This window comes from Bufo gargarizans, chromosome 1, assembly GCF_014858855.1.
Source record: "Bufo gargarizans isolate SCDJY-AF-19 chromosome 1, ASM1485885v1, whole genome shotgun sequence".
NCBI lineage: Eukaryota > Metazoa > Chordata > Amphibia > Anura > Bufonidae > Bufo > Bufo gargarizans.
The window spans coordinates 495,213,155-495,234,137 of NC_058080.1; the positions used below are offsets into that span (position 1 = coordinate 495,213,155).

Here is a 20,983-nt window from a genome sequence, read left to right on the forward strand (position 1 = left end):
AGTTTGCAGAAACACCCCATATGTGGTCGTAAACTACTATTTGGCTAAACGGCAGGACATAGAAGAAGGGGAACGTCATATGGTTTTTGGAAGGCAGATTTTGCTGGACTGGTTCAGATTTTGCTGGACTGGTTTATTTACACCATGTACCCTTTCAAGCCCCCTGCTGCACCCCTAGAGTAGAAACTCCATAAAAGTGACCCCCATCTAGGAAACTACGGGATAAGGTGGTTGTTGTTTTGGGACTATTTTAGGGTAAATATGATTTTTGGTTGCTCTATATTACACTTTTTTGAGGCAAGGTAACAAAAAATTCTAATTCTAAAATTGTTTCTACATTCGCTATTTAGTTTTGTGGAACACCTAAAGGGTTAACAAAGTTTGTAAAGTAACTTTTGAATACCTTGAGGGGTGTAGTTTCTTAGATGGGGTCACTTTTTTGGAGTTTCTAGTCTAGGCTACATCAGGGGGGGCTTCCAATGGGACATGGTGTAAATAAACCAGTCAATCAAAATCTGCCTTCCAGAAACCATATGGCGTCCCTTCGTTCTATGCCCTGCCGTGTGGCTATATAGCCATTTACGACCATTCTGCAAACTACAGAATCAGGGCAATAAATATTTAGTTTTGTTTGGCTGTTAACCCTTGCTTTATTACCGGAAAAAAAGGATTCAAATGGAAATTTTTTGGCACCGTTTTTATTTTATATTTTTAACGCTGTTCATCCGAGGGGTTTGGTCAAATGTTATTTTTATAGGGCAGATCTTACAGACGCAGCTATACCTAATATGTCTACATTTTAAAATGTATTTCGATTTTATACTATATTATCATTTTAGGATCTCCATAGCCTGGGAGCTACAGTTTTATTTTTTGTTGGGTGACTATCTATCTAATGTAGGGGCTCATTTTTTGCGGGATGAGATGGCGGTTTTATTGGCACTAATTTGGGGTGCATATGACATTTTGATCGCTTGCTATTACGCTTTTTGTGATGTTAGGTGACAAAAAATGGATTTTTTTCACCTTTTTTTTATTTTATTTTTATGCTGTTCATCCGGGGGGGTTGGGTTAAATGTTATTTTTATAGAGAAGATTTTTACGGACGCGGCGATGCCCAATATGTATGGCTCTCAGACTTTGGAGACACTAAGCAGGCATCCTCAAACTGCGGCCCTCCAGATGTAAAACTACAATTCCCACCATGCCCTGCTGAAGGCTGTAGGTTGTCTGGGCATGCTGGGAGTTATAGTTTTACAACATCTAGAGGGCCGCAGGTTGAGGATGCCTGCACTAAAACTAATATTTTTTGGGAAAAAAATTGTTTCCGTGTCTCCAAAGTCTGAGAGCCATAGTTTTTTATGTTCTCTAGGGGACTGTTGGGGATTATAAAAATCTAGAACTCCATGGAAGTGTGATATTCCCTGAAGCAATCAATAACGCAGAGGCCCGGATGATCGGGGTAAGTGTCACATTGAGTGGTGGTGTCCTTCCGTATCCCCCTCTTGTGACACACTCTGCATCTTTTTTGGGTTCGTCCCTTCTTTCCAGTACGGGGGACCACACCTGGAAAAAATTCCAGAGGTACTCCGGCCTGCTCTTTCCAGGTCTGTAAAAATTTAGGTCCTTGAGGACTGCCTCATAGAATTGGAGGAATGTCCATGTGCTGCCAGCGCTTCGGAATAGTACAAAAGAGTTGTACAAGGCAACCTGTACCAAGTATACCGCAACTTTTTTGTACCATGCCCGGGTTTTGCGCATGGCATTATATGGCTTGAGGACTTGATCAGAGAGATCAACTCCTTCCATATACCGATTGTAGTTGACGATACAATCAGGCTTGAGGACTGTTGCCACGGTACCTCGCACAGGGACAGGGGTGATGCCATTACCGTGGATTGTGGACAGTACAAGGACATCCCTCTTGTCCTTATACCTGACCAGCAACAGGTTTCCACTGGTAAGGGCACGGGTCTCACCCCTGGGGATAGGCACCTGGAGGGGGTGGGCAGGGAGGCCGCGCTGATTTTTCCGCACGGTCCCACAAGCGAACGTGTATCTGACGGCAAGGGACCTGAACAAGGGAATGCTAGTATAAAAGTTATCCACGTACAAGTGGTAACCCTTATCTAGCAGTGGGTACATAAGGTCCCACATGAGTTTCCCGCTAACACCCAGAGTGGGGGGACATTCTGGGGGTTGAATACACACGAAATTTGTAAGTATACCCTGAGGTACTCTCACAAATTTTGTACAGCTTCACGCCATACCTCGCCCGCTTAGTGAGAATGTATTGGTGGAAACTGAGTCTCCCCTTGAACGCAACGAGAGACTCATCAACCGCGACCTCCCTTCCAGTGACGTAGGCCTGCGCATTATCTGAATAATGCAGACATTTCCGGATGGCCTCAAACCGGGAGCGTGTCATGGCAGGGGGGGTCTAGGGTCTCAAAGCTAGAAAGCAATAAATTTAGATAAAGGCTTTTTGTTCCTAACTAACTTTTCCCTTCTATCCCTGCCTAACGGTGCCTCTCCCTCACTGACCCTAACCTACCTGGAGGGTGATGGGTGCAGAAGGGTGATGGGTGCCGACGGGGATATCGCAGGAGCCTGGTGAGGACGGTGATGGACGGTGCAGATGCTGAAACAGGAAGAGGAGGGGAGAAGGAGCGCCGGGAGTTTGAATCTCCCGCCTCTCTCCCCGCACCAATCAGCACCCTGGACAGCAGCCATCAGCACCACGGCCAGCACCGTCTCTCCCAAATGCTCGGACTGTGATTGGTGGTGTGTAATCACACCACCGATCACAGTCCTTTTCCGGTTCATCGGGTCACTGGAGACCCGAATGGACCGGAAACGCAGCAAACCGCAGGTCTGAATTGCTGCGATCGCCCCCCCCTGGCGTTGTGACAGGATGCCCGCTGAATAATTTCAGCGGGCATCCTGTTCCGATTAACCCCCGCCGCAATCGCGTTTTAAACCCATGAGGTACCAGTACGTCATGTGTCCTTAAGGACTCTGGAAATATTCCGTACTGGTACGTCATGTGTCCGTAAGGGGTTAAACCTTTCCTTTTTTTTACTTTTTTTTTTGCTCTCTCTACGTGCTATCATTAGATGGTTTTTCCTACAAACTAATAATTTAATTTAGTGGATAGGAAATTCAGTATAGTGAACCTACCACCTGCAGGCCAACATTTGAATATACCTCTGATAGGCCTAGTAGCCTCCAGCAGGCTCTAGCCTATCACTACCAAGGGACAGTTTCCCCGATCCCAGTGCGAGGATGGTGTTCCTGCCCAGGAAAGCCACCTCAGATGCTTTTTAAAACAGCAGAAACCGGGCACCTATGGCGCTCACTGTGCTTGTGAGTGGGCACCATTTCTAAAGACTGGACTTCCGCAGTACATATCCGGAAAGGGTTAACAAATATAGCTTGTCCTGTAAAAAAAAAAACGGTCCTCATACAGCAGTGTTGACAGAAAAATTTAAAATGTCTGGCTTTTGGAAGGAAGGGAGGAAAAAACTAAAATGCCTGCTATACCAAGTGGTTTGAAAAGTTGGGATATTAATCTTATTTAATTCAATTCCATCTGCATGATAGAGAACATTGCCTTTTTAGTGGACTAAAAGTATTACTTCTATAGGAGAGCTATCTCGCCGACTGGATGAAAAGGAGTCTCTGGTTGCACAGTTAACACGTGGTAAACAGACCTACACCCAGCAGATGGAAGATCTGAAGAGACAATTTGAGGAAGAAAATAAGGTGTGCACAGTACAACACATAAGAAAAGCAAAAAACTAAAAATGTTCAAAGGAAGTTATTCAATTTGGGCCAGTCATGCAATTTTAATTAATTATATGTATCTCCCTTCCTATCCCCATTAGGCTAAAAACGCTCTAGCCCATGCTCTGCAGTCGGCTCGCCATGATTGTGATCTCCTTCGAGAACAGTATGAAGAGGAGCAGGAGGCTAAAGCAGAGCTTCAAAGAAATCTTTCAAAAGCTAATTCAGAGGTGGCACAGTGGAGAACCAAATATGAGACAGATGCTATCCAAAGGACAGAAGAATTAGAGGAGGCCAAGTATGATGTCATTGAAGCATGTTCTGGAGCATGAATTGCCCATTTGAGTTAATATACAGTCAGGTCCATAAATATTGGGACATCAACATAATTCTAACATGTTTGGCTCTATACACCACCACAATGGATTTGAAATGAAACGAACATAATGTGCTTTAACTGCAGACTGTCGGCTTTAATTTGAGAGTATTTACATCCAAATCAGGTGAACGGTATAGGAATTACAACAGTTTGCATATGTGCCTCCCGCTTGTTAAGGGACCAAAAGTAATGGGACAGAATAATAATCATAAATCAAACTTTCACTTTTTAATACTTGGTTGCAAATCCTTTGCAGTCAATTACAGCCTGAAGTCTGGAACGCATAGACATCACCAGACGCTGGGTTTCATCCCTGCAACTGTCTTCAGTTCCTACTTGTTCTTGGGGCATTGTCTCAATCGAATTCAGGTCAGGTGATTGACTTGGCCATTGCATAACATTCCACTTCTTTCCCTTAAAAATCTCTTTTGCAGTATGCTTTGGGTCATTGTCCATCTGCACTGTGAAGCGCCGTCCAATAAGTTCTGAAACATTTGGCTGAATATGAGCAGATAATATTGTCCGAAACACTTCAGAATTCATCCTGCTGCTTTTGTCAGCAGTCACATCATCAATAAATACAAGAGAACCAGTTCCATTGGCAGCCATACATGCCCACGCCATGACACTACCACCACCATGCTTCACTGATGAGGTGGTATGCTTAGGATCATGAGCAGTTCCTTTCCTTCTCCATACTCTTCTCTTCCCATCACTCTGGTACAAGTTGATCTTGGTCTCATCTGTCCATAGGATGTTTTTTTAGAACTGTAAAGGCTTTTTAGATGTCGTTTGGCAAACTCTAATCTGGCCTTCCTGTTTTTGAGGCTCACCAATGGTTTACATCTTGTGGTGAACCCTCTGTATTCACTCTGGTGAAGTCTTCTCTTGATTGTTGACTTTGACACATATACACCTACCTCCTGGAGAGTGTTCTTGATCTGGCCAACTGTTGTGAAGGGTGTTTTCTTTACCAGGGAAAGAATTCTTTGGTCATCCACCACAGTTGTTTTCCGTGGTCTTCCAGGTCTTTTGGTGTTGCTGAGCTCACTGGTGCGTTCCTTCTTTTTAAAAATGTTCCAAACAGTTGTTTTGGCCACGTCTAATGTTTTTGCTATCTTTCTGATAGGTTTGTTTTGTTTTTTCAGCCTAATGATGGCTTGCTTCACTAATAGTGACAGCTCTTTAAATCTCATCTTGAGAGTTGATAGCAACAGATTCCAAATGCAAATAGCACACTTGAAATCAACTCTGGACCTTTTATCTGCTCATTGTAATTGGGATAATGAGGGAATAACACACCCCTGGCCATGGAACAGCTGTGAAGCCAATTGTCCCATTACTTTTGGTCCCTTAACAAGTGGGAGGCACATTTGCAAACTGTTGTAATTCCTACACCGTTCACCTGATTTGGACATAAATATCCTCAAATTAAAGCTGACAGTCTGCAGTTAAAGCACATCTTGTTTGCTTCATTTCTAATCCATTGTGGTGGTGTATAGAGCCAATATATGTTAGAATTGTGTCGATGTCCCAATATTTATGGACCTGACTGTATCTCCGTCCTACGTTGCATCTTTACAACACTTTATATGTCACCTGATTTCCTATAGGAAGAAACTGGCACAAAGGTTGCAGGAGTCAGAAGAGGCTGTAGAAGCTGTGAATGCCAAATGTTCTTCCTTGGAAAAGACAAAGCATCGTCTACAAAATGAAATTGAGGATCTTATGGTAGACCTTGAGAGATCAAATGCTGCAGCTGCTGCACTGGACAAAAAGCAAAGAAACTTTGATAAAGTAAATTGGCTAGGGAGTGGGGCCTATTTGGAAAAGGGATAGATTCTGGCTAAACTAAGAGGGAACTATGTCCAGACACTATAAGTAGTAACTATTTACTTGTGTATGCAGATCCTTGCTGAATGGAAGCAGAAATTTGAAGAATCTCAGACAGAACTAGAGTCCTCTCAGAAAGAAGCTCGTTCCCTCAGCACAGAATTATTCAAATTAAAGAATGCCTATGAAGAGTCTCTAGATCATTTGGAGACCTTTAAGAGGGAGAATAAGAATCTACAAGGTAAGAGAAATATGAGCCTGTACAGTACATTTGACATGCTAGAGACTTCCATTAGATTAGAATACTAAATAAATTGATTATAACGGCTCACCTGTCTGTAGTTATGGATATTGTGCTCTGTCAAATTGATTCACCCCATTAATACTTAAGGATACAAATATGGCAGAGACAGGCACTCCCCATCTGAAAACATCCAGAACCAGTGTACTTTCTATACAAACATTTAATGGTTGCACATTAAATGTTTGTATAGAAAGTATACTGGTTCTGGATGTTTTCAGATGAGGAGTGCCTGTCTCTGTCACATTTGTTCCATTAGATTAGAATTAGTCATAGGATATTGGAACAATAAGAATTTGTCTTATATGTCTGAACATCAGAGGAAATCTCAGACCTCACGGAACAGCTAGGTGAGAGTGGGAAAAGCATCCATGAGCTGGAGAAGGTACGAAAACAACTTGAACAGGAGAAAATGGAAATACAATCTGCACTGGAAGAAGCAGAGGTGAGGACACAAATTAATTTATCACTAAAAACGCAGGGATGGGTCGCAACTAGGGATGAGCGAACCTGTGGAACTTTGCAGTTCGGATTCGCTCAACCTTAGTCGCAATAACAAACATCTCATGTTAATAGTTAAGGTGCTTTGAAATGGCCTGAGAATCGAGCAGAGAATCGGGAAAGACTGTTCCTGCAAACGGTTGTTCCTGACAATCTGGCCGTCTAAATGTGACACGATCACCTGATGAACGAGCAAAATGCTCGTTCATCGGGTGATCTTGACGTTCATGCAGGCACCACCGATCAGTGGCTTCTGGGCAGCAGCTCATGCTGTCTAAACAAGGATCTGCAACCATCATGAACCATGATTCTGTATGAGGACGAGGGGTCGCAATAGCAGTAGTCTCCTTCACTGAATGAGCAGCTGACTGTAGAGAAGGAACACTTCCTTCCTGACAATCGGCAGGTCAGTAAGCCCATATAAATCTAGCTTTACTGAAGGTAGGGTAGATATACACACTTCTTTGTGCAACAAAGTTATTAAAAATAATAATTTTCTCAATGACAAATTAGAAAAGATTTGAGTCTGACTGGGTGTTTTCTCTGTTAATCCTTTATAGGCTTCCCTGGAGCATGAGGAGGGTAAGATTCTGCGTATCCAGCTGGAACTGCATCAAGTAAAGACTGACTATGAGCGCAAGTTGGCTGAAAAGGATGAAGAAATAGAGCAAGCTAAGAGAAATCACCAAAGAGTAGTTGATTCACTGCAGACATCACTGGAGGCCGAAACCAGAAGCCGTAACGAGGCATTGAGAATAAAGAAGAAAATGGAAGGAGATCTGAATGAGATGGAGGTTCATCTTAGCCAAGCTAATCGTGCAGCCATTGAGGCACAGAAACAAGTCAAGAACTTGCAAGGCTACCTGAAGGTTTTGTGACTATTGGAATATTTGATTTGCTGCTTGCTCTAAACCCCTGTGCTGTTTGACACAAGCCCATTTGTGTGCTTTACCTAAATTTATCTACATGATGTATATTGTGAATATAAGAAACCATTATGTGACTGTATAATCTAATATAATGCAGGCAAATAACTTGATAATTACAGTGTAAATTGCTTATGGTAGTATATCGGTTGCACTTGAAATAGTAAACTCTTTGTTATCTCACAGGATACTCAAATCCAACTAGATGATGCCTTAAGAGCAAGTGAAGACTTGAAGGAAAATTATGCACTTGTGGAGAGGAGGAACACACTGCTCCAGGCTGAACTGGAGGAACTGCGGTCTCTGGTGGAGCAGACCGAGAGAGGGCGCAAGCTCGCAGAGCAGGAGCTGATAGAAACCAGTGAGAGAGTCCAACTTCTGCACTCACAGGTCAGAAGATAAATGTAAAACTCTACATACTTAATCAGGCTCATCTTCTCTTGATTTCAGCTCCCAAAATAGGATCTCCAACAACACTTATTTCAGTTCCATATATAGTTGCCTAGTTAGTTCTATAAATGGACTGTTCCATTGCCTTTTGTCTTCCTAACAATAGCCTAACCCTTTCTCCACCAACATTTCGACAATGAATGGTCAGCAAGTTCTCATTTCAGTCTTCCAAGGTGACCTTCAAATGTCTAATTATGTTTTTCATTTCTTGAACAGAACACTAGCCTAATCAATCAGAAGAAGAAGATGGAGGCTGATCTTTCCCAGTTGCAAACAGAGGTGGAGGAAGCAGTTCAGGAATGTCGCAACGCAGAGGAAAAAGCCAAGAAAGCAATCACGGATGTATGCAATAAAAAAAATGATGTTTTCCTGTTTAGATCTCCATATAATGGGTGGAGATGTATTTGGAAGTTCAGTAGTAAAGTAACTTTAACATATACAGTATGGGACAAAATGTATATATTCAAAGATTTATACATTAATATGCAAAATCAGCAGACTATGATCATGTGTCTCTACTGACCAGCAATAGTCTGTCCTTTTTACCTTATGAAGTCTGAATTCATATATTAAGCCACTTTTACTCAGGCTGATGATCGATCGAACAAACTTTCCTTCCCGATCACTTCCCTGATCAAATAAAAAAAACAGCAAACACTTGTTTGCCGGCTGATCTCATCTTTAAAGGGGTTGCGTCAATTCAGCAAGGACTTTACAACTAGACAAAGTTAATACAAGGCACTTATTAATGTATTGTGATTGTCCATATTGCCTCCTTTGCTGGCTGGATAAATTTTTCCATCACATTATACGCTGCTCCTTTCCTTGGTTACAACCACCCAGCAATCCATCAGTGGTGATTGTGCTTGCACACTAAAGAAAAAAGCACCATAGACTGGTGCTTATTTCCTATAGTATGAAAGCACTAACACAACTGCTGGATTGCAGGGTGGTCATAACCATGAAAACAGACATGGTATAATGTGATGGAAAAATGAATGAAGCCAGCAAAGGAGGCAATATGGACAATCACAATACATTAATAAGTGCCTTGTATTAAATGGAAGCAGTGCTCGAATGGAGCACATCTCCTCTTCAAACACCTGATTGGCAGGGGTGCCGGGTGTCTGACCCCAAGGATCAGATATTGATGACCTATGCTGATGATAAGTCATCAGTATAAATGGCAAGACACCCGTTTTAACTTTGTCTACATAAAAAATGCCATTTGATGAATTGAGACAACCTCTTAAATGGGCAAACAATATTTTAATTTTCCATTGTTGCCTTCCAAGAGCGATAACTTTTTTATTTTTCATCATTATAGCTGTATGAGAGCTTGTTTTTGCAGGACAAGTTGTAGTTTTAAATGGTGCCATTTTGGGGTACACATAGCTTCCTAATTAACTTTTATTATACATTTTTGGGGGATGTGAAAAACAGCAATACTGCTATTGAGTTTTTAAGTTAAACATTTTGCAGAGTTCATTTTTTGGTATAAATCACATGATTAACGATACTAAATATGTACAGTTTTTTTTTTTTTTTTACCACTTTTGCATAATAAAACCCCTTTTAAAAAAACAAATGAAGAAAATCACTGCATCCCAAGACCCATAGTTTATTGGATGACTTGTAGCTTTCATTGGTATCATTTTGGGGTACATAACTCTTTTTTATCGCTTTTATTCTGTTTCTTTTGTGGTATATAAGCAAAAAGCAGCAATTTTTCATTGCGTTCACATGATATTTGGGTAGTGAGGGTCATTATGGATGCAGCAATACAAAATAAGTTGATGAGATTTTATTTTTGCTATTTTTTCCATTTAAAAAGCATGTTTTCAATGGAAAAAATATATATTTTTTACTTGGAATTTTTTAAATTTAATAAAACGTTTTGTTTGCTTTTTTAAAACCATTTTCCCACAGGGGGATTGTAATGCGATCTTTTGATTGCTTCTATAATTCCCTTGTATTGCTTTTGCAGAACATGACAATTATACTATTAGTCATATACTGACAGTCACCAGCAGAGAGGCGCGGCGGGCTAGGATACACTGCAAGCAGCGCTAGGACTTTTAGCAGACTTCATACTGCCATGCAGAGATATCTGCATCTCACGATGTCATTTAAATTTGTTATTTGGGATGTCAATAAGAGATAGAGGGAGTCCTTTGTATACCACTTACATGCTGCATTCGCTGTGGATTGCAGCATCTAAGGCAGGCATGCTCAACCTGCGGCCCTCCAGCTGTTGTAAAACTACAACTCCCATAATGCTCTGCTGTAGGCTGATAGCTGTAGGCTGTTCGGGCATGCTGGGAGTTGTAGTTTTGCCACAGCTGGAGGGCCGCAGGTTGAGCATGCCTGATCTAAGGCATGGATGTCAAACTCATGGCCCTCCAGATGTTGCAAAACTACAACTCCCATCATTCCCTGATAGCTGTAGTATGCCCGGGCATGATGGGAGTTGTAGTTTTGCAACAGCTAGAGGGCCACGAGTTTGACATCCCTGATCTAAGGGGTTAAATGGCCCAGATCGCCACTTCTGCTGGTGAGAGTCAAGCCCCCACTCTCTGCAGCGCTTAGACTGGCCCACCATAAAAAGGTGGCAGCGCTGCCTAAGGTCCATTAGTGACCCCTGTAAAAAGGTGTGTGGTTGGTCAGTAAGGAGTTAAAGGTGCTCTACATGAACAGAGTAATCTGTAAAGAGATTGACAATACATGATGTTAATCAGTTATTGTTTTGAACATTTGGATTTAGCAATCATAGAACTGTATGTGAACAAACAATTGTTAGTACGATCGTTTATCCCCATACAGTTTACATATCGATGGCATCTCATCCCCTCTTTACACGGGAAGATGTGCTGCCAAGAAACAATCATTTGTAGGACTGCATAAAAGATGTGATCAGTGACAAATGAACTTATTTGTCGCCTGAAGGCAAGGGGCCAGATTTATCATGACTCTGACAGCTCACTCCACTTTCACATATGGCTAAAGTCAGTTTTAGCCAAGTCAGATTTATGATCGGCCCTTTAAGACTGTAATAAATGTGGTTTGACAGTAGCAGTTTATCCGTCAGTAAGCAGCTTTACAAAAGTCGCACATCTTTACGAAAAAGTCACACGTTTTAATAAAAAAGTCGCATGTTCTATTAAAAAGTCTCATAAGATAAGCATGGTCCTCACTGGAGTGAAATTGCGACTTTCTTGCGACTTTTTTGCGACTTTTTAAATAGTCCCAATAGTAAATCTGTCTAGAGATTCATTTACATAAGAAAACACGCCCACTTTCAGAAAACTGGCGAGCATAGTGCAGAGCAGAAAAAAGTTGCAAATTTGTGCGCAGTTTTAGCGTTTGGGACTTTTTGGGGGACTCTTTCCCTCCATTATTCTGACCTGAGCTAATGATAAATCTGGCCCAAGACGTTTACATAAGGCAATTGTTCATTTGGCCAATCACTGGACCATGTAAAAGGACCCTCAGTATCATGAACATAAGCATACATTTACACAACTGGTTGTCTCAATAGATATGAACTTAGTAAAACAATATACATGTTACATTATCTCCTCGTGACAGGCTGCCATGATGGCAGAGGAACTGAAGAAGGAGCAGGACACCAGTGCTCACCTAGAAAGGATGAAGAAGAACATGGAGCAAACAATCAAGGATCTTCAGCAGCGCCTGGATGAGGCTGAGCAGATTGCCATGAAAGGTGGTAAAAAGCAGCTGCAGAAGCTGGAGGCTCGAGTCCGGGAACTGGACAATGAGCTGGAGGCCGAGCAGAAGCGCAATGTAGAGTCTGTAAAAGGCATGAGGAAGTATGAGAGACGCATTAAAGAACTCACTTACCAGGTATGGAGTAAAGCTTCACCAGCTATAATTCAAGGTTTATACCATAAGAGATAGTAAAATTGGGTATAAAACGCATTTAACATTTTCTATAGATATGTAATATATATTTTTTTTTATTGGCTTATTTTATGGTGTTTTCTTCTTTTACAATGTTCTGCTTATGTGCCATTATTTCCCCCACTGATCTTCACCTGATTATGTTGCCATTCACGTCTATAGTGTCTCACATTGTTTTTTATCTGTAGACTGAAGAAGACAGAAAGAACTTGGCCCATCTGCAGGACCTTATTGATAAGCTGCAACTAAAAGTGAAGGCTTATAAGAGACAAGCAGAAGAAGCTGTAAGAACTTGTCATGATTTTGCTTGCTTCTCATGTTACTCCCCCTCTCTTACGTATCTTAGCTTATCCAACAGCATATAAAGAGGTAGAAATGAAGTCCACATTTCAATGGAAAAAAAAACCTCACACATTATTCCATTACTGTTTTAGATTATGTATCTTTAGAACCTTAAACGGGTTATCAAACCCCTATAATGAGCCCCCTAATTCCCGGGCCCCTCAAATAGATTATACTTATCCAGTGGTCTCTTACCCAAACTTTTTTTTATCATGTTCAGGAGGAACAAGCGAACACAAACTTGTCCAAGTTCCGTAAAGTCCAGCATGAACTGGATGAAGCTGAGGAAAGAGCAGACATTGCAGAATCTCAAGTCAACAAACTGAGAGCAAAGAGCCGAGACGTTAGTACTAAGGTTAGTATGGGCGTTACAGGGATAACCAAAGGCTATGGGCAGTAAAACAGGGATTGCTAGCCATCCATAAGTTACTGGACAGTCTGCAAAGCAAGGGACTTTTTCCACTGTTGTTAAAAAAATGGTTTCCATGATTTTTTTTAGTCTTAAGGATCTCGCGTGGATTATTAAAATTGTAATTATTAATACCTTTATGTTAGTACTTGAGTTATAGACATATATCACTTATGTTCTTTATGCTTTATTATTTTCTAATGTCTTCATAAAAATGTCAACTGTCTTTCTGGATGATTTTTTGATAAGTTATCCAGAAAAAAAGAAAAAGCGGCAACCCAGGGGGTGAATATGGTGATGCGCATGACCAGTGGTTTAATATTTATTTTTTCATTTCTTTCCAGAAGCCATTAAATGAGGAGTAGACCCAGCAAAATGACTTACATCCGTGTAATACAGCGTCCAAGACCCTGTACTTTATAATATATTCCTAATTGTAGAATAAAGAATTGAAGATGTTTGTTGTCTCCTCTTTTGTATGAACAAAAATATTCAATCATTGATAAAGGCTTTGTGGAGGAGGCAGCGTATGATTATCTGCCCTTTCTAAGATCATATATACAGAAGGAGAGGAACATCATACAGTGTCTATGGCTATTAAGGCATACCTCAAAATGTTGCATTATATAGTGTAGTCTGTACAGCCGCAATGTGTGTCTCTTCATTTGCAAAACTACCACTCCCAGTCTGAATATTTAAAGTCCATTGATGCCCTAGGAATGCCAGTCCAGTCAGGGTAAAAATAGCATTTATGTAAGACTTACAAGTAAAAAAAGCAGAATGTGCTCACAACCTCACTACATCACTAAGGCCCCTTTCACACGAGCGAGTATTCCGCGCGGGTGCAATGCGTGATGCGAGCGCATTGTGCCCACACTGAATCCAGACCCATTCATTTCAATGGGTCTGTGCAGATGAGCGTTGGTTTTCACGCATCACTTGTGCGTTGCATGAAAATCGCAGCATGTTCTATATTCTGCGAATTTCACGCAACGCTGGCGCCATAGAAGTGAATGGGGCTGCGTGAAAAATTAAATTTTTCACTGATGGTTGCTAAGAGATGTTGTTTGTAAACATTCAGTTTTGTATCACGCGCGTGAAAAACGCATTACATCGCATTGCACCCGCGCGATAAAAGCTGAACAACCGAATGAACTTGCTTGTGAAATCGCGCATTTTTCACTGAACGCATCCGCAACGCACCCGGACCTAATCTGCTCACGCTCATCTGCAAGGGGCCTAAGAGGACATACACCTGCTGTGCACTATGGTCCACGGGGGTTCTGTTAATTTTGAAGGGTACACTCACTGGTTCCTTTTGTCTAAATCAATACATTTAAGATAAAATGTATTGGTAAATGAAATTCTTTTGCCTAACTAAAGGGGTTTTTCAGGTATTCAGTATTGATGATAGATCATCAATATCAGATCAGAAGGGGTCCGACACCTGGGATCCCCACCATTTAGCTGTTTGCAGAGACTGTGATGCTCTATGAGCACCATAGCGTCTTCTTAGGCCATGTGACATCCTGTTCACCGGTCACACGGCCTCGATGCAGCTCAGTCCCATTCAAGTGAATAGGACTGAGCTGCAATACCAAGCACAGCCACTATGCACCAGTGAGAGCTGCGACCTTTGCAATCAGCTGATCGGCAGGGGGTTCCGGGTGGTGGACCCCTGCCGATTTGATATTAATGACCTATTCTGAGGATAGGTTATCAATATTGAACACCCACAAAACCCCTTTAAAACAGAGTTCTAAATATACTGTAGTTGCACTGTTTAAAGGGAACTTGTCACCTGAAATGCAGTCTGAGCTGCCAGCAGCAGGTTATAGAGCAGGGAGAGCTGAGCAGATGAATATATAGTTTGTGGGAATTGTTTCAATATAACTTGTATTTTATTAATAGAAATCCCTGCTTATCCTGGGCTTAGTAGTCCAGTAGGTGGTCCTATCAGTGACTGAAAGCTATCACTCCACCTAAAGTACCGGCATTATTAGCAAATGTTGCAGATTCTTTTCATAGTAAAACCACAAAAATCTTCCTGAACCTCTTCATGTATTGACCTATGTGTGGATTGGGCAACAGATTTTACCCCTTAACAATACTAGCTGTTAATATTATTTTAATTTAGTTGAATATCAAACATGCCATTGAACTGAATGGGGATCACAGCATGACTGCAACCCAAAAATCTCAAAAAAATCCAGCAGTGATTTTTGAGATTGTGTGGTTGTGGCAACTTGCGCTGTGACCCTCTTAAGTTCAATAGCTGCAGTGCCGCACAGCACCCTTACATAGGCAAACGGATATTCCTAACGAGCAGCTGACAAATGAGTGAACTCTCATTGATAAAACCTGTTGAGCCATGCTCGTTTCAAAGGGGTTATCTAATCCTTTTATACCGATGGCCCATCTTCAGGAGAGGCCATCAGTATCTGATCAGTGGGGTCTGACACCTCACACCACCACCGATCAGTTATTCTATAGAGCCCGGAACTACACAGCTCCATCCATTAGGATTCCCTATGCGCCTACTGTAATGCAATTAGCTTTACAATTGCAGTAACAATGGTATCAGATGTCAACTACCTAAAATCCACGCAACTGAACAGATAACCAATAAAACCGTCTATCAGCAGATGGTGATACAGAATTGTCCCTTTCTTCTCTTGCTTTATGCTAGGTTCTCACTTCCATGGTAGACTATAATCTCTTGTGCTGCTCAATCTACATTTGTACCTGTGTGACTTGTTTCTGCAGGCTATCAAAGTATATAAAAAGGTGGCAAGTGTTCAACATGAGAAAAAGATGGTGGCTCTCTCACTGTTCCACTTTTGAAAAGGTGCACTACCCTACAAGTGTTCAACATGGTATATGCTTATGAGATATTCTTAACAAATCTTGTAAATATAGATACATACAAATGAATTTACTGGAATCACATTTATATTATGACTGACATTTAAAGGTTTTTTTCCAGGCTCCTGATATAGATGACCTAGCCTCAGGATAGGTCATTAGTATATGATTGGTGACAGTCTGACACCCCAATACCCCACAATCAGCTGTTCCCTGCAGCCCCCTACGCTGAAACTAGCGTGCTGGGTTACTGCAGCTAAGCTACCACTGAAGTGAATGGGCAGTGAGCTGCAGTAACCCGTCATGGCCACTACACTTTGAATGGAGCTGTGCTCCTTCTTCCATTCAAAGTGCTAGTTCCAGCACCGACTGCACAGAACTGCTGATTCTCACCAATGGGATATTAATGACCTATCCTTAGGATAGGGCATCAATATCAGAAACCTGGAAAACCCTTTAAGCATGTAGGTGGTGTAGGTAGAAGTGTGTTATCCTTATATATTTTACCCTTGACGACTTCCACCATGATAGTTAACACAAGCGCTATTTATATTTGACAAATTTTTTCAGTTATCAGTTAATTTGTTATATATCTTTATGGATATTAGTTGGCATCATAATCTGGCCACCCACTTCTCTTTTTTTTATTAGATTAAAATTGTTTTTGTTTTTTTATCGGATTAGACTATGATTGATGCTATAAATCTAATCCTCCATCAAAAGAGTTAAACATTCTTGTCCAAAAAGTCACGTGTGACAGAAGTCTGGCTTATGATATTCTATAGGCAAATCAGGTGTAAATCAGGTATAAATGTTGAGATTTTTTTTCCAATGTATATAAATATATATATATATATATATATATATATAAAGATGAAAAACGGACAGCACTCCAAGTAAAAGATAGTGGTGTTTATTCACCCATGTGGATGGCAAAGTTTCAGCTCATACAAGAGCTTGAAAAAAGCTCTTGTATGAGCTGAAACGTTGCCATCCACATGGGTGAATAAACACCACTATCTTTTACTTGGAGTGCTGTCCGTTTTTCATCTTTTTCTGACGGGGTAAGCTGCTACATCCCTGGACCTAGCACCCTCCTTGAGTTTTTCCAGTGCCGTCATTATTTTCCTTTTTTATATATATATATATATATATATATATATATACTGGATTTTGACGCTAAACATGAAGTGCACCTAGGCTAAAGGACGTTCACACAATGGTTTTTACAGCGGAATTCTGGCGCACAGCAGACAACTGCGCTGTAGACCCACCAGTGTCCTTCCTGCCTCCCATTCATTTCAATTAAAGCCGTGGCGCCAAGAAGAGACATGTATGGGAGACAGAAAGGATGTGGTCGCAGTCGGGTTTCTGCCACTGCAAGTATAATGGAAAGATTTATGCCTTTTCTGTGTTTTGGATCCATTCCTGACTTTGACTTACAAATACTGAAGAAAAATACTGACCGCGTGAAAGTGTCCGATAGACCCATTTACATAGACCAATGCACAGGCAATGAACCATTTGCTCCCATTCACTACCCGACTGCAGTAGAGCCGCATTTACATGCAGCAATCATCCCCTCTGTGTGGAGACGAATGATCTCCATTGCGATCTCTAGTCCCCATACAGAATCATGGCTGGAGTGCTGTCCACAATGATTTTAGGTGACACATGAAAGATGCAATCACTTAGTAACATAGTAACATAGTACATAAGGCCGAAAAAAGACATTTGTCCATCCAGTTCGGCCTGTTAACCTGCACGTTGATCCAGAGGAAAGGGAAAAAAACTAGGAGGTAGAAACCAATTTTCCCCACTTTAGGGGAATTAAAAATTCCTTCCCGACTCCAATCAGGCAATCAGACTAACTCCCTGGCTCAATGACCCCTCTCTAGTAGCTATAGCCTGTAATATTATTACGCTCCAGAAATACATCCAGGCCCCTCTTGAATTCCTTTATTGTACTCACCATCACCACCTCCTCAGGCAGAGAGTTCCATAGTCTCACTGCTCTTACCGTAAAGAATCCTCTTCTATGTTTGTGTACAAACCTCCTTCTTTCCTCCAGACGCAGAGGATGTCCCCTCGTCACAGTCACAGTCCTGGGGATAAATAGATGATGGGATAGATCTCTGTACTGACCCCTGATATATTTATACATATTAATTAGATCTCCCCTCAGTCGTCTTTTTTCTAAAGTGAATAACCCTAATTTTGATAATCTTTCAGGGTACTGTAGTTGCCCCATTCCAGTTATTACTTTAGTTGCCCTCTTCTGGACTCTCTCCAGCTCTGCTATGTCTGCCTTGTTTACAGGAGCCCAGAACTGTACAGAGTACTCCATGTGTGGTCTGACTAATGATTTGTAAAGTGGTAGGACTATGTTTTTATCACGGGCATCTATGCCCCTTTTGATGCAACCCATTATCTTTTTGGCCTTGGCAGCAGCTGCCTGACACTGTTTTTTGCAGCTTAGTTTGCTGTTTATTAAAATTCCTAGATCCTTTTCCATGTCAGTGTTACCGAGTGTTTTACCATTTAGTATGTACGGGTGACTTGCAATATTCCTTCCCATGTGCATAACCTTACATTTGTCAGTGTTAAACCTCATCTGCCACTTATCTGCCCAAGCCTCCAATCTATCCAGATCCCTCTGTAGCAGTATACTGTCCTCTTCAGTGTTAATTACTTTACACAGTTTAGTGTCATCTGCAAAAATTTATACTTTACTATGCAAGCCTTCTACAAGATCATTAATAAATATATTGAAGAGAATAGGGCCCAATACTGACCCCTGAGGTACTCCACTAGTGACAGTGACCCAATCTGAGTATGTACCGTTAATAACCACCCTCTGTTTTCTATCACTGAGCCAGTTACTTACCCACTTACAGACGTTTTCTCCCAGTCCGAGCATTCTCATTTTATATACTAACCTTTTATTTGGTACAGTGTCAAATGCTTTTGAGAAGTCCAGATATACGACATCCATTGATTCGCCGCTGTCAAGTCTAGAACTTACCTCCTCATAGAAACTGATTAAATTAGTTTGACATGACCGATCCCTCACGAAGCCATGCTGATATGGCGTTATTTGCTTATTTCCGTTGAGATGCTCTAACATAGCATCTCTCAGAAAACCTTCAAACAGTTTACCAACAACAGATGTTAAACTTACCGGCCTATAGTTTCCAGGCTCTGTTTTTGGACCCTTTCTGAATATTGGCACCACATTTGCCATGCACCAATCCTGTGGGACATTCCCTGTCAGTATAGAGTCTGCAAATATCAGAAATAAGGGTCTGGCTATGACATTACTTAACTCCCTTAGGATACGGGGTGTATGCCATCCGGTCCTGGCGATTTGTCTATTTTAATCTTTTTAAGTTGCTGTTGTACTTCTTCCTGGGTCAGACAGGACACTTTTAATGGGGAATTTATTTTTACATTCTGCATGTCATCTGACAGTTTATTTTCCTCAGTGAATACATTGGAGAAAAAAATATTTAACAGCTTTGCTTTCTCCTCGTCGCTCTCTGCGACTCCCCCCTCAATACTCTTTAAAGGGCCGACAACCTTCAGATTTATACTTTTTAACATTTATATAATTGAAGAACATTTTAGGGTTAGTTTTACTCTCTTTGGCAATTAATCTCTCGGTCTCTAGTTTGGCCGCTTTTATTTGTTTTTTACATGTTTTATTTTTTTTCCTTATAGTTTTTCAGTGCTTCTGTGCTACCCTCCTGTTTTAGTGATTTATATGCTTTCTTTTTGTCATTTATTGCTTTCTTCACAGTTCTATTTATCCACATTGGTTTCTTTTTGTTCCTTAACCTTTTATTCCCATACGGTATGTACCTCTCACAATGAGATTTTAGGATGTTTTTAAAGATATCCCATTTTGTGGCTGTATTTTTATTTTTGAGGACTTTGTCCCAGTTAGTTCGGCCTATGGCCTCTCTTAGTTGGCTAAATTTAGCTTTTATGAAGTTTGGTATTTTTGTTCCTCCCTCTTTTGAATGATAAGAACAAACGTTTGCTCATTCATCTGGTGATCTGCTGCACCTTTACATGAGGAAAATTATCAGGAACCAGTTTTCATGCAAATGTTTCCTCAGATACTTTTGTTACATTTTGAGCATATTTGTGCAAACATTTTGGGACATTTTGCATTTTTACACCACTCAGTCCAGTTTTGGAAAGTGGTCGTGGTTAGGCTACTTTCACACTAGCGTTCGGGGCTCCGCTTGTGAGTTCCGTTCAAAGGCTCTCACAAGCGGCCCCGAACGCTTCCGTCCAGCCCTAATGCATTCTGAGTGGATACGGATCCGCTCAGAATGCATCAGTCTGGCAGCGTTTGGCCTCCGCTCCGCTTGCTTGCAGCGTTCGGGTGTCCGCCTGGCCGTGCTGGAGGCAAACGGATCCGTCCAGAGTTACAATGGAAGTCAATGGGGAAGGATCCGTTTGAATATGACACACTATGGCTCAATTTTCAAACGGATCCGTCCCCCATTGACTTTCAATGTAAAGTCTGGACGGATCTGTCTGAGGCTACTTTGACACTTAGAATTTTTTTACAATATAATGCAGACGGATCCGGTCTGAACGGATCCACCGTCTGCATTATATGAGCGGATCCATCTCAGACGGATCCGCTCTGAACGCAAGTGTGAAAGTAGCCTTAGCCTGCAAGCTGATTGAAGCCAGATTTATCAACTGCAACATTTTAGTTGCAATCTCACTCCTGTAAAGGGTTGACATAGAAAGTGCTATAACATCTTGAGAAGTGTTAGACTTAAAGTTGCACCAAATGTATCAAACATTGGGTGCGATTTGAAAAATGTTGTGCATATTAAGGCAACACTGACTTTAAAATGCCCCTATTTATTTTTCTGCCATTACTAACACTTTACTTTTGACAGCAATAGTTACACATTATGTAATATAAAGTTTAAATACATACAAGTATCTGGTTAAAATTTTACTCATGAACAATACCCTGTTAATCCAGCAAACAGATTAGCATCAGTAATACAGAATAGGAGGCTTCTGTTAAGAAATATTACAAGCTTGTCCAGAAAATTTTAGCAATTGGTCAAATAAAGAGCGAAAGCCCTAAAAACTGCTCATATAGCCAGCATTTAATGCAAATGCAGCATCTCAACAAGCACGTTAACCTACCTCTGCTGTGTCCTATACGCCAGTAGGGGCGAGATCTAGGTTGGTTGACTGTAGGAGGCTTTGACAACCTTTTTCAGAGCTGGTTT

The 20,983-nt window shown here is 41.2% G+C and overlaps 1 protein-coding gene and 1 long non-coding RNA gene across 2 annotated transcripts in view; one reads left to right on the forward strand and one right to left on the reverse strand.

Moving 5' to 3' along the window:
- LOC122923509 (myosin-7) overlaps positions 1 to 13,306 on the forward strand; it is a 107,823-nt gene extending 94,517 nt beyond the window's left edge. The window contains exons 25-36 of the mRNA XM_044274338.1: positions 3,647 to 3,765; positions 3,888 to 4,084; positions 5,779 to 5,962; positions 6,074 to 6,239; positions 6,620 to 6,744; positions 7,361 to 7,669; positions 7,913 to 8,116; positions 8,393 to 8,518; positions 11,765 to 12,040; positions 12,286 to 12,381; positions 12,660 to 12,794; positions 13,193 to 13,306. Coding sequence (XP_044130273.1) covers positions 3,647 to 3,765; positions 3,888 to 4,084; positions 5,779 to 5,962; positions 6,074 to 6,239; positions 6,620 to 6,744; positions 7,361 to 7,669; positions 7,913 to 8,116; positions 8,393 to 8,518; positions 11,765 to 12,040; positions 12,286 to 12,381; positions 12,660 to 12,794; positions 13,193 to 13,213 — 1,958 coding nt within the window. The 3' untranslated portion in view covers positions 13,214 to 13,306. The remainder of the gene's footprint in view (positions 1 to 3,646; positions 3,766 to 3,887; positions 4,085 to 5,778; positions 5,963 to 6,073; positions 6,240 to 6,619; positions 6,745 to 7,360; positions 7,670 to 7,912; positions 8,117 to 8,392; positions 8,519 to 11,764; positions 12,041 to 12,285; positions 12,382 to 12,659; positions 12,795 to 13,192) is intronic.
- Positions 11,850 to 20,983, reverse strand: LOC122923519. Its single transcript, XR_006387297.1, has 3 exons — positions 20,898 to 20,983; positions 12,635 to 12,720; positions 11,850 to 11,987 (listed from the first exon to the last, which is right to left on the reverse strand). It is a non-coding gene; the product is annotated as an uncharacterized LOC122923519 (long non-coding RNA).